General features: G+C 36.2%; 1 protein-coding gene across 1 annotated transcript in view; it reads right to left on the bottom strand.

Moving 5' to 3' along the window:
- Positions 1–304: 304 nt before the first annotated feature.
- LOC150007281 (uncharacterized) overlaps positions 305–13,750 on the bottom strand; it is a 28,269-nt gene continuing 14,823 nt past the window's right edge. The window contains exons 7-10 of the mRNA XM_090280809.1: positions 8,737–8,865; positions 1,898–1,975; positions 1,605–1,721; positions 305–570 (exon numbers count right to left, since the gene is read on the bottom strand). Of these exons, the coding sequence (XP_090136935.1) occupies positions 305–570; positions 1,605–1,721; positions 1,898–1,975; positions 8,737–8,865 (590 nt within the window). The remainder of the gene's footprint in view (positions 571–1,604; positions 1,722–1,897; positions 1,976–8,736; positions 8,866–13,750) is intronic.

The raw sequence follows: 13,750 nt of genomic DNA, 5'->3' as shown, positions 1-13,750 counted from the left end.
TTCAACTCATGGGTGCATTTGAATAAAGCCTATCTTAATTTAGGCATTTCCCTACACAACTCTATTCACAGCTTTTCCAATTGCAGTGGGTTTGCCTTTCTAAACTCATTTTTCAATGAACAGATTAAAACAATCATCCTAGCCTGCTTTGGCCAAACTGGAATCTGCACTGTTCCTTGAACAGGTGTGACCTCCTGGTTTCTGTGACAAGGAGAGCTGCCAGCCGCATGCTCTCAGAGACCCATTACTTACATTTCAGCAACACCCTCCTGCCTAATGTTCTAGAAAATCACTTGTTTTCAACTCACAGTTTCTCAAAATAATGTATAGTTAGGCAATACCGACACCATTTAGTGACTTGGTTACTGATCACTGCATTTTCATTCTCTGGCGGAAGACACAGTCTTCCACAGCCCTGGTGGTTTCTGCTGACGTGAGTGTCAGCTCCGTGGTGCCTAGCTGCACATTCAGTCCCATGGCTTGTCTTCACTGCACTGTCCTCTTGCTGCAGTTTCTGGAGAAACAGGATTCTCCATATGAGCTTCTGTGCTTCACCTCTTCCATATGTACCTGCCCACATCACGCATTCATTTTCAAGAAAAAGCAGTTTCTTTTCCAGTCACTACAAATCTCATCCTTTGTTCTGATGGCTGCTGCTTGTCTTAAAGTCTGAGAGTGATGAGGTCAGAAAGATTATGGATACAGGGGCCCAAAGATGTTGCTAGTACCAAAGATGGCTTGGTGCTTTCACCACCAAATACCTCTTAGGGAAAACAGCTTTCTGTTTCCAACAGAGAAACTCAGAGAAGGGACTGCAGTGTTAGGCTTTTCTTGAGGAACTCATACAACTTAACTTCATTCCTCCCTTTCCATGCAATACATGTTCATGCTGGTAGTGACTGTTCTGAATTGGGCTCATTATACAGAAGTAAGAAAATCATTTCAATAGTTGGCTAAGGTGGTTTTTGGGGCTCCCTGATAAAACAGCCTCTGTTTTTCTCCAAAACATGTTATAACATGAAACTCTTATTGCCTATCTATTTTTCTGCATATGCAGGATGGATATAGGATGGTATAAGAATCCTTAAACTATAAAAAGTAGTCAAAAAACATTAAGCAGAAGCAGCGCACTATATCAAAAATGTTGATGAAATTTTTGGCAATGACAGTAAATTTAAACACCAAGAAAACCTCACGATAGGTCTGAAACTTTAAAAGTCAGAAATCAGAGGCCAAATACAAGTTGATGAGAGAACAAAATGTACCTCACCATCAGCCTACTGCATCATAAGATGCAATTTTCTCTTGAAGAAGAAATAATGATAAGATTTGCTTATACAGTTCATAGGAAACCCTGAATAAAAATCAGTAATGGTGAAGCAAGACATATGGAATGAATTTGGGAAAAAGTTTAAAATTCTGATATCACAATTACTATTGGAATAGGATTCAAATTGTTGCTTTTAATGTCTGCCTACACCAAAAAAATAAAATAAAAAATAAGCCACCCACATATCATGAGGGTTTGACAGTATTAAGATGGCTCCTACAGCAAGGAGCCATCACCAAAAATCAGGTCTTCCTCAGGTGTGTTTATTTCCCACCTGTCCGCTGACGGGCATGAGATACAGGATAGAGGCAATCTTCTGGGTTACATCTTCCACTCGGTCCTGGGGGACCCTGGGGACCTGGAGCACCTGGTGAACCTGGCGAACCTGGAGCTAATGAAATAAAAGACCCCATTAGAATGCAGATGACATATGACTCTCTCTCCCTCATTCCAAACAACATGGATTATTCAACTTCTCCTGTAGCAACACATAGGGGCCATGGGGGAAAAGGCACAGTTCTGATTTTAGAAGCTTGCTTATCTTGTGAAGATAAATATCACTGTTACCTGAAGTCCCAGGGAGACCTGGACTACCTGGAAGCCCGATTCCGGGTTCCCCCCTTTCTCCTTTCTGTCCTCGGTAGCCTAAGGATGAGATATATAAAAAGACACAGAAAGTAAGAGAATTCTATGGCAACACAGCATGAATAAGAATCATGTTTCTAGTCTAGGATCTTTCTATAATTTGTTTCCTTAATATATAGCTAATATACTATTTTAGCTATCTGTTTCTGCATTAACCACATATTAAACTTACATATCAAACAGATTAGAAGCAATAGGCAATGAAGATCTTAGAAATAGGCAACTAGTATAAAAAGTGCACCTAGTCAAATGTTTAACAGTGAGATTTTGTGCATTGAAAATGCTACCTAAATAGCTCAAACCTATCATTCAAATCTTTCCACTAGCTATGACAAGGTGTGTGAACCATCTTCCATAGGAATTATTGCTAAATATAAGTCTACCAAAAGAGTTCTGCTAACTGCAAGACAAAATAATGTGGCAACAGGAAGCTCGATCTTAGTCTAAGAATGAGAGGGAATAAAAGGAACACAAAATTAATTTTAATAAATGACAATAAGAGTGTGAACATGTTTGAACCCATCCATCTAAGAGTCAGGAGAGGACAAAATCAGGACTTTGTTCAAGTTACTGCCTATCACAAATTATATCTGTTCTGGTAAGTTAAAACAGCAACTGCCCACTTTAACATGGAAGTTTGTAATTCCAAAGGATGAGAAACGTCACCAATTCTAGAAAGCAAGAGAAAACGGAGGGATCCTTCTAAGCTCACTTCATCAGTTTAAGATACTTTAAGCACAATACATTAGGTCTAAGATTTTTGTATATTTTAAGATACAATCATTCTTATTACTGAACATGCTTGTTGCCCTTCAGGTAGAAAGGTTTAGAGCAATTTGTGCCTCTGGGAGCCCTTATTCCTGCTTTAAAAAAGCATAAAGCATTTTTAAAATCTATATTTTATATAATGGCATCCATGTCAGACTTGAAAGAAAAAGTCTTATGATTATAGGAGTTTCACAGTGATAGTAAACAGAGTTTTAATTTCCAATTTTTTCCTGGCCCTGAATGAACAGAGCAGTTATGCAGAATCATGCAGACACACAGAAAGACTAATAGCAGGACAGTATCTCAGTAGGAAACAATAGGCCCTAACTTAGTTGTGCCTGTCCATGAAGGTGTTATTACAGCTGAACATGACAGGTGGAGAAAGTTTAATGTTCTCTATGAACAGTATACAGGACCAATTATTTCCCATAATTGTTCAGAATGGGACATCAGTTTTGGGGTTACCAGTTGTAACTTGACCATACAGTGTATATATTATTGTCCATATCACATTAGCAATGCAACCACCACATCATTATTCCTTGGTTTTGGAGATATGACCTGATCATAAATGTGAAGACAGTGGAAAAAAGGATATACTTTTAGGATATATATATATATATATATTTTTTGTCCTTCTTCATGACTTTTTTTTTTAATTTTGGTTTTTCAATTACAGTTGTCCCCTTTTCCCCTAATTTCTCTCCCCCACCCAACCCACTCCTTAGGATATATTTTGAGGTGCATATTAGAAATATATCCAATGGAAAATCATCACATGTTTATGTCTGAAAACCATGTTCCAGTTATTCAGTACAGTCCTAGATCTTAGAGAGAACAGTGGCTTGAACATGTGGCACAGTACCCTAAGTTGGTACATATTAAACTTAAAAATATTTCCAGGATTTCTTTTATATGAGTATGTTTCATTTAACATATATAAACAGTAAGAAAAAATGTTCTTAGGGTCATTTTGAAAGTACCCATTCAAATGCATTATTTTAACTTTTCTGTAGTAAAATAACATTTAGTGTCTGAGGTATATTTGATAATCAACCTAGGTTTTACTGTTACAGAAAGATTGTAAAGTTGACCCTCAAGCTATCTCAGTAAATGCTTCAGATCATGGGCTAAAAAATGAGGAAGAAAGAGAAATAAGTAAAGATACATGAACTTTTGATTAAGAAGAGGATTAACAAGATTGTAACACAATTCCAAATGAAGAATATATCTGCTAAAAACCTACATTTTAAAATCTAATTCTCAGATTTTAATTAAGGCAAAAAATATATTATTCCACATAGATGTAGTGAACATGGTATCACAAAACAAGGAACAATAATTTGTATATTTGTATAATGGGGTAATATTTACACATCTCCCATCAAATGTAATAATTTATTTGTACAAATTTCTCAGCTCATTAGGTTAATAGCAACCTACTATTAATAGATAAAGCCGTTTAATTGCACAAGGTCCCAAACTGATTATTTATGAAGGCTGCCATAAAGTCTTAGGGACTTATTTCATAAGTTCTTCACAATAAAACTTAGATTGGAATACTAATAAAGTCAATAACAGCTTTCCAACTTTCCAGAATTAAGCTTTTCACTCAGTTAGGGTAGGCCTCACTTGAAATTTGAAAAGACTAAAAGGCCAGTCTATCTGCATATGAACATGTATTTTAATGGCCTAGAAGTACACAGGGTGACAGGTGGACATCACTGCAGCTTCTGTAAGAGAGCAGAATACAAATAGCAGCAGTGTCCTGATCTAAAGCATCCAGAGGTACTTGTCAGGAGAGAAATTTGGTGCTTGCTGTACTTTTTCAGGTGGTAGATTTTATTTATTTCCAGTAGGGAGATTTACATTTTGACTCCAGGGATATTCTTCCAAAGTTATACATCTGTGTGCATCTATATGCATACTGGACAAATGAGCTCAGTAAAGGAGTGTTACTGGCATGTTCGGAGGGATCATTCTTCATGTGGAGCCCTGTCTTAAGCCTTGTAAGTTGTTCAGCCTCCCCGGTCTCTCCTGCTTATGGACCATGGTGCCTTTCAGTCATTTTGACACACACATACCTCTCATTACCTCAGCCCCCACTGCTAACAAATTTGAATGGTCAAATCTTTATCAGTCATATGAACTATGTTATGGACCACTGGCTTACAAATAACAGCAAGTTTCTTTCATTATAAACCAAAAACAGCTAAACTTTAAAAGTTCAAAAGTAAGGACAATCCTTCCCAATAGTGTCTTTTCAAAACTGATGGAGGGTACGTGAAATCACTGGGTCTGTTTTCTCCTGACTCCACATCCACACAGTGAGGGTTTTTTTCCTGAATGGACAGGGCTTTCAAGTGTGGCATCTATTCTTCTGGGTTTCCACAGAGGCAGAGGAACCAACTGTGTTTTGGAAAAAGTTTAAATACGAGGGGGGACCCCAAAAACCTGGGATTTATTGATAAAAAATTGTGCATTTGTTCTTACATGTTTAAACTTTGGTCACCTTCAAAGTACTCTCCATTTGATGCAATACACCTATTGAGACATTTTTTCCACTGCTCAAAAGTTTTTGACTGCATCGATTTTGATGCCTTTTAGTGCTTCTGCTGTGTTTTGTTTCACCTCTTCCACATCAATGTTTCCCTTTGAGGGCTTTACTCATCCAGGGAAACAAAAAAGTCTCTCTGGGTGAGACGGGGTGAATAGGGAGGGTGGGGAATGGGGTCATGCCATTTTTGATCAAAAACTGCCAAACACTCGGCGCAGTGTGGGCAGGAGCACTCGTAAATCACCCATCATGAAATGGGCAAATACGCTGAAAGTCTTCAAGAAAAATTCACTGAAGCCAAATGCAGCCTGTCACAACAATGCCAGCTGGTGCACTGATACAGGGGGTTCCCAGAATACACATCTAGTGGGGGAAGCCTGTACTGCAAGGGGCCCACTCTCCAGAAGGCAATTCCTATTTTCTTGGGGTCCCCTCCTCATAAAGTTCTTTCTCATAAAACTTGTTCAAGAGGCTAACGTCTGTTAGGAAAATGATCCTCTCTTGTTCACACATGGGCTCGAGCTTTCGGCTGGATGGAGGCTCCTTCGGCCCTCTTGTGGCACAGTCTTGCTCCTCCCAGGAAGCCCAAGCTATCAGGCCCTACACTGTAGACCTGAGGTGGGAAACCACAGCTGGGAAAGTGCTCTCTGCACAGCAGGAAGGTAATCATCAGAACCCATGGGATGGTTAAAATATAAAACTGTCTGGAAATGCTTCTGAATTTAAAAAAAGATGCCAACAGTCACTCCCTTTGAGAATCAGAACGATTCACTATTTTCACTGCAAGATCAGTGTGCTCAAAGAGGATCCACCAGTTTTCAGGATCACACCCTTGCTAGACTTCCTTTTCCAAGTTGGATTGTGTGCTTCTAGTATTCTTGCACTGATTTCGCTCCTTGCTTTTCACGTTTCTCCTGCTTTTCAAAACAAGCACAGGAGATGAGTGAGACAGACCCCCTAAGTCTTCTGTTCTTCCCTAATCACAGTAATTAATAAGGGACTCACTCTATAGTGCATATTTCAAACCAAACCACTTTATTTCAAATGAAAATGCATTTCTTTTGTGAAACACACTGGAAAACGTAATTCTTTCAGAAATTTCCGAGTGCCACCATCAAACAGCATTCATGAGTGGGCAGAACACACAGTTGCTCAGTGCCCACATTTTGTTCCCCTTTCTGGGCTGTGTCAGCCTTTTCTCAAACGCAACCATGCTGTGTATGGAGAGGACTAATTCAGGCAGCAGCAGCTGAGGTTTGCACAGTCACCGGGATAACAGGCTTGTACACATTTTTCTTTTCCTTTTTGAGAAAACTTTTACATTGAGCAGAGCAAAGATTTGAAGTTATGTGTATCACTTCCTCTTCTGAGCACTTCATATATGTTTATCTATCAGAGAAAAATGTGTCAGTTTCCTTTGAACTTCTGGGGAGGCACCAAAAACCAAATGGCAGCCCCTTGGTTTCCTTTTTACAGTCAAGTATCTCTGTGGCTTTAGAGAAGATTATCAGTATAGCGTGATGACAGGCAAATATTGCCTAAAAAAATGAATCCCATAGTTTGCAAATTTTTTTTTTTTTTTCTGCTGCATTTCTGGCACTTAACAAATACTGAAAAGGAGATACCAGGCAAACATGGAGGAGCCACTGAGCTGAATTATAGTCAAGATGTGTCTGTTGTCAGATGAGACAAAAGTTTTGTCAAGTTTACTAAACCTTGGTTTTAAAAAAGTTGAAAATCATTTGGGAAAGTCTTTCAAATTCAAGAAATGCATCCAAAATCCTTATCAGAAATGGAAGCAGGCTATCGGATCTCCTCAGCAGAACAGCAGGTAAAACCCATAGAAATTCTTCACAAATGGGAAAGTAGGTCAAGTGGTGAATAGAAGTCTGGTTTCCTTCCAAAAGCTTTGGTGATACCATGGACTTAGCGCTGCCTCTGACTGAGAGCATTCCAGAGAGGCCTCTCCCACATGGGAAGGCGGCCTGGAGACAGGCATTTGTGTGGACAGGTGTTCCAGAACGGTTCTCCTCCAGATCCTGACTTTACATGGTCCTTGTCCTCTTAAACCACCACTGAAGCATCTGTCCAAGATTTTTCTCCTTATTAACAGTCCTTATTCTTCACATCTTTCAAGCATCACAGGTTTTCAGATTGGCTTTCAAGCTCTTCATTTCAGTTCCATAAACTCTGACTTCAGAACAGACCCAACTAGTGAAAGATAATAATTAACCACCCTTTCCACAAGAGTGTACACACAGAAGGCTACACCTGATGCTACACTTTATCTGCTAAACCTCTCTATGATGCAAGGGAAAGACTGAATGTACCGTGCAGGTAAACTGGAGTGATTTTACTGTTGTTGTTCTACACTGTGCTAGCAAAACCAGAAGCCTTGTCACTCTCTATTGTAAGTTAGGACCCTAACAGGTCCTGTAACTGGGGACAGTTGTTGCTCTTTCGGGATGAGAGAGGGCATGCCTATTACCTTGGGGTACTTCTAAAAGAAAACAGGCTTGACGTTACAGAAAGCAGTAGGGAGGAAGAGAACTAGTAACAGAAAGAGAATTCTCTGCACATATGGTATTTTGGACGGTGTGCCTATGGAATTTTGTTGTTAACTCCCTCTTTTCTCCTTTATACAAGCTTTTGATTATTTCAAGGAGGGCTCTTGAGCTCATTCGGTGGTAGCTCATGAAAAACAGTTTTCCTGGTCTTATCTTTCATGGTATATCCACACTAGATTTAATATTTCCTTGTTGGAGTTGTGAATCTTCTAGAGTAGGGTCTATATGGTCCCTTTGGTGATTGCTAACATAGTTCTAGAAAATGGCCTTGCCAGATTAATTTAGTTAAGCTACATCCAAGATCTTGTCTGCCATTATTTGCCAATTTAAGTAAGATCTTACTTTAAAAAATTTATGAACCCTATGAGAAATTCTTTAAAATTCAGAAGTTACCATCCATAAGGTCTGCTAGAGGGGAAATATTCTAAATACTCTCAAAAATATATTTTGGCCCCAAACTGCTACTTATAATAGCTTCTCTTAAGAGTTTTTCTTCAATTTCTTTAAGACACTAAGAGGATGATTCTTGTTGTCTATGTACATCAACAGGGAAGCAAAAACAACCCTGACATTCCCAGATAATGATATATAAGTGCCTATTATTGCTGTTATTATCACAACAAATATTATTATAATATCCTTAGATGAGCAGATAATTATCATTCCATTTTGAATTTGAAGAAGTCATAATTAAAAATCTGTTTCTAGGATATCAAATATTAACAAGCATTCTATTTTAAATCATTTTATATCTATCTATCTATCTATATACACACACACACATTATATATATTCTTAACTGTGATTAGCATGTTATAAATACTGAGCATTAAAGACCTGGTATACAAATATTATACTTGAAGACTTACCTTGGGGTCCAGGGTCACCTGGTGGCCCAGGTAACCCATCCTTCCCTGGTGGACCAGGCCTCCCGTGAGCTTGAGCAGCCAACATTGCTGCTGGCAGCTTGAGCTGGGATAGGAACACAGCCATCCTCTCTTCATTTATGAAAGGGAAAATAATATATTATGTAATAAAAATATTTTGCGTCAAAAGTTTTCAAATATACTTTTACATAAAATTCAAAAAAAAGCCTATTTGGCTTTCAATGGAAGCACTTCAAATTTACCAACTAGGCTGACTGCTGAGAGAGTTTTCTCGTTTTTTGTTTTGATTGGTCAAATAAAATGAATTATACAAAATTGTTTGAATATAGATGCGGACTAGCTGTGCTGATCACTGGATCTCAGAATTTTCAGTGCTTCGGTGATGCAGCTGATCTAGTAGAGAGAACAATAACCTAGAATCTCATTCACCTCTGGTAATGACTTGTGCAGAGAATTTAGGTTCATATTTAAAAATGGTTTTAAATAAATTTAAGCCACTTTGCAACAATCTTGTGAATATATGTGATTTAAAATATGTTCACAAATTCTTTGACATTCCCTTCAATGGAATTCGGTGGAACCTAAGTCCTGCATTCTTGAGTGAGGCTTGGAACTTAGTTTTCATTTCTAATGAATAAAGAAGAGCAGAATTGACAGTATGTATTGGGGAAACTAAGTTATACAAGATACTGGGGCTTCCTGGCTGCTCTCTCTTAGAGTGCTTATCTTGCAGTGCAGTGAGGACACTCAGGAAGTCCTGTGGAGACACTCACATGGGGACAAACTGAAGCGACCTTCAAACAGCCCCATAAGTCAACTTCAAAGAGTATCTTCCAGCCCCTGTCAAGTTTTTCGATGATCTCCATCATTTGGAGTCTTTTTTTAAACTGGCTGCCATCCTGACTGACTTCTGAGCCAGAACCACACAGCTAAGCAACGCCTCAAGTCCCTGACCCACATAAAATGTGAGAAAATAAATGTTGTTTTTTTAAGGAACTAAAGTTTTGAGGTACTTTCTTATGCAGCAATAGATAATGCATACAAACCTTGACACTTTATATCCTTGAACAAAATTGCCTTAGCAATAAAGAGGTATATTTATTGAAAAGATGGTCATTTGCTGCATACAGTATTCACTGTGATTTCACTGTCTACACTGGGAAAATACTGTATTTTGTCGACATCTGATTTTTGCTTTTTGAAGAAAATGTCTTATACAACATCAGTATTGTGAACTTCTCTGGTCTGATTCCCAATTAGTCCCATTATTTAGCCAAGGTTTTAGTAGGAAGGATGTCTAATTTAACACATTGACCGCCACACTAGAAAAAATTTTTTTCCCTGGAGCCACGATGTTTTATTATGGAAATAGAATAAAAATACTGAAAACAAAATATTTCTTTGTGATTTGATGAAAAAATAATGGGAAAACTTGCAAACAGTTCAGATTTAGTGAAATTTAAAGGTTAAAATAAATAGAAAATAAATAAATTAATTAACTTCTATTCATTTGATCCATGTTTTTAAGTTGCCAGTATTAACTTAACAAAAACACCATCAGTAAGTAAGATTTTCAGGAACCATCTGCAGGCTTTATCCATGAGGCCACTCTTCACATTATATGTATGTTATAGCATGGTAACGTGAGTTGCCTGTGCACCATGAGGCACCCAAGGTAAAGTGACATGTGAGTTGTGTACACTTCATAAGGCTCCGGGCTTAAAACTAGGGTGGTTAAGTATAACTCACATGGCAGTTAATGTGTTAACCAAAGGAAAATTCAGCATTCATGAGGATCAGCATGCTCTCACTGAATTCCAACTGTAGACAGAGTGCAAGCAACAATAAGTTTCCATACATTTCTGTGAACCTGAAGACCACATTGAGATGCAAAGCATGCAAGTTATGGGGAGTGAACAAATTATCCAGGACATTTACAAATGTCAAAAAAAAATCTTCTGTAAGTATTGAGTGACATGACCTTTATGAAATGAATACTTCCCAAATAAGTGATGATGCCTTCTCAAGGAACATGTCATTGTCATTTGCCATTTTGTTCATCTATTAAACTGCCAGGAGCCTAACACTGTTAATCTGGGTCCTAAAGGTACAATCCAGGGAGGGACGAGGGCACTGTTTAAAGGTGCTTCCTCAGGTGAGCTAAGTTGTTAAGCCATGAGAGTATCTTTAGAGGTGGCACAGGTGGTATGCAGCTATTAATACTTAGAGACAGTAATAAATCAGTGATGGTTTTGGATGAAAGTGAGTATATACTACAGAACATTTGTGTATTAGTAACTCATGAAATTGAAAAGATTTAAAAAATAAGAAAGTTCAAAAAAATGTGCATATGAAAATTAAACAAGAATTTTCACTCTAAAATAAATTCCTACACAAAACATATTATAAACTATATTAAATATTCTCTGTAAGCAAGGCTTTGTGTTGGGCATTTTATACTTTCTGTATCAAGTGCTCTTATTCAGGAATCTTGGAGAACACCCAGAAGAGATTTTAATTTCAATAAGAACTATTATCCATGTTTTTGTAAGCCCCATATCTTATAAAGATTATGTTATGATAAGTTTTATTTTATGATTAGAAATCTGTTACATAATATGAGTATAAGGCATTCTTTCTCAGAATTATTTTTTAAATAATCACTACAGGATTATTATAGAATCCTTGGTTATTAATCCTATATAGGTCATTGTTCAGTTAAATTTTATCTTAAAAGCATATTCAGTATTTTACTACTACATGGAATTAATTTGGTAAAATCATTACTGCAAATTCATCAAAAGTTCATTATAAATATACTGTCATTTGGCTTCTTTATTTAAACTTGGTTGGTTTGCTTATATTTTGAATATCTCATTTAACAAATATAATAGTATATAACAAGATTGAAAATAGGAGACTGGAGGAAGGCAATATCCTTGCCATGAAAACAAAAATTAACCACATTGTTTCTATTTTTTTCTTTTCACATATTTTCTTCAAAAGCAAATTCAAATGATTTTGTTTGTACAACTAACTTATACATAATTTTTCAAGGATACATCTAGTGTGTAATAAGAGATGAATCTTTAAGTGAAAAATTCAGCATAGATTTGATGCACACAAATCTTCCAGAAAATGCTTACTGATTAAATTAGTATTTATTCCCAAGTAAGAGCCAAATTACTGAAATATTCTAGAAAGTATAGATACCAGGTAGAAAAACCAAAGGTCAAATTATACAGACTTTGTAAAGAGTTACTTCAATTTTATCCATTTTTTTCACTCACTTTAATTCATTTAGTTAGACTGTAAATATACCATTTGCTTAAAAATGTGTTTTTAATAATTTTTTGATAAAGAGTAAATTACTCCTGAGAGAAACCTATTTTTAAATGGGCTTTCAAAAACAAACAAAAAAACTTGTTAAACAAATGTAGGTCCATGCACTGTTTAAGGAAGTAAAACAAAGAAAATTTTCAAATAGAATTATGCAGAAAAAAGCCCCAACAAATGTGGAGTATTAGCTGAAATTATCAAAAGAGTCTTCATCCTACACTCACATTCTCAAATCACACAGTAAGCAGAATGAAAACACTGCAAAGCTCCTAGGACCAGAATCTCTTATGGTAGATTGATTGGCAGTGATGGGAGACCAATGAGAATCTGAAGAAATCACTGGCCTTTCAGTAAAACTTTTTATTTCCTGACTATCCATGCCTGGGACATGTCTGGCTGATGTCAATACATTTGTTTTCACTAACAACAGATAAAACACATTTGTAATTAATATATAGTTATAATTTACAAATCATTACATTGAATATAATTATAGTTTTAAAATATTAAATTGTAAATGGAGGGTTTTATAAACAAATATGAAATTCAATGATTATAACTTGAAACTTTGTAAACTATTTGTTGTTTTGAATTAAAAAAATTATATTTCAGTATAATTTTTCTTAATTTAAGACATATCTCTTTGAATACCTCAGTGTCTAAATGCAAATATTTACAGTACCAATTTTTCCTCTTTTATGTATAAATTAAGTTTACAGGTAATTTGCTTGGGGTGATTTTTAATATTTTTAATAAAACAGAAAATTAAAAAAATCACTTCTAGCTATAAATTAATCTAGCTTTCAGATATGCTCAGTAATAGTCATTTAGCATAAGAGTAATTACTTCTGAACTCTACTCTAAAGCTCTATAATTTATAATAATATGTTTCTGAGTCTCTAAATAAATTATAAAGATCTGCATTTTTTAAATTGCCTTTCTTCTGTTTTGAGGGATACTTCATCAATTAAACTGTTTTGGGCTATGCTTTCTAATGAGGCAGGAAATTGAAGAGTTCAGAAAGGAGCTTTAAAAAACCAAACTCACATATTCCATCAGTCAAGACAAACTCACAGCAGTCACTTCAACAAATGAGGCCAATGGCTTGTCTTTCTTGGAGAGTGGCTCAGTAACATAATGCAGATATTAACATTAATGTAATGAGAAACTACCTATACAGAGAAGGGACATTCAGATGTCATCCTGCCCATGTTTACCTTCTATTTCATAGATAGAATATGTAAATATTTTCAAAGAAATTCATCTTTTTCTCCTAATGCCTATTCAAATGTTTAGTTGCCCATGTTATTAGTACAGCTTCAAGAACAAAAACTTATTTTTTCTTTGTTAGCCCATAATGGAAACAGAAAGTAGTTAATGAGTATTTCTTTTGGGAAATCAGTCATATACTTAAAAATATTGTTACTTCTTAGCCTTTAGGTTAAACAACTTTTACTCATAGGCTTGGTAATCTTATTTTCTAAATCTCTTTTTGGTTCCCTTATTTCAGGACTTTTCCATACATTTCTTAAATGTGGAAAACAAAATTAGATACAATTCTCTCCAAAGGGGCAACAATACAGAAGAATAATTTTCTTTTATATCTTAATAATTATTTTCTAATTTCCTTGTAACTGTCAATTCATCAGCATTATTT

This window comes from Furipterus horrens, unplaced genomic scaffold (assembly GCF_987537825.1).
Source record: "Furipterus horrens unplaced genomic scaffold, mFurHor1.1.pri manual_scaffold_6, whole genome shotgun sequence".
NCBI classification, from domain to species: Eukaryota; Metazoa; Chordata; class Mammalia; order Chiroptera; family Furipteridae; genus Furipterus; species Furipterus horrens.
Note: the sequence above shows the minus strand (reverse complement) of the source record. Positions and strands in the feature narration are given on the sequence as shown.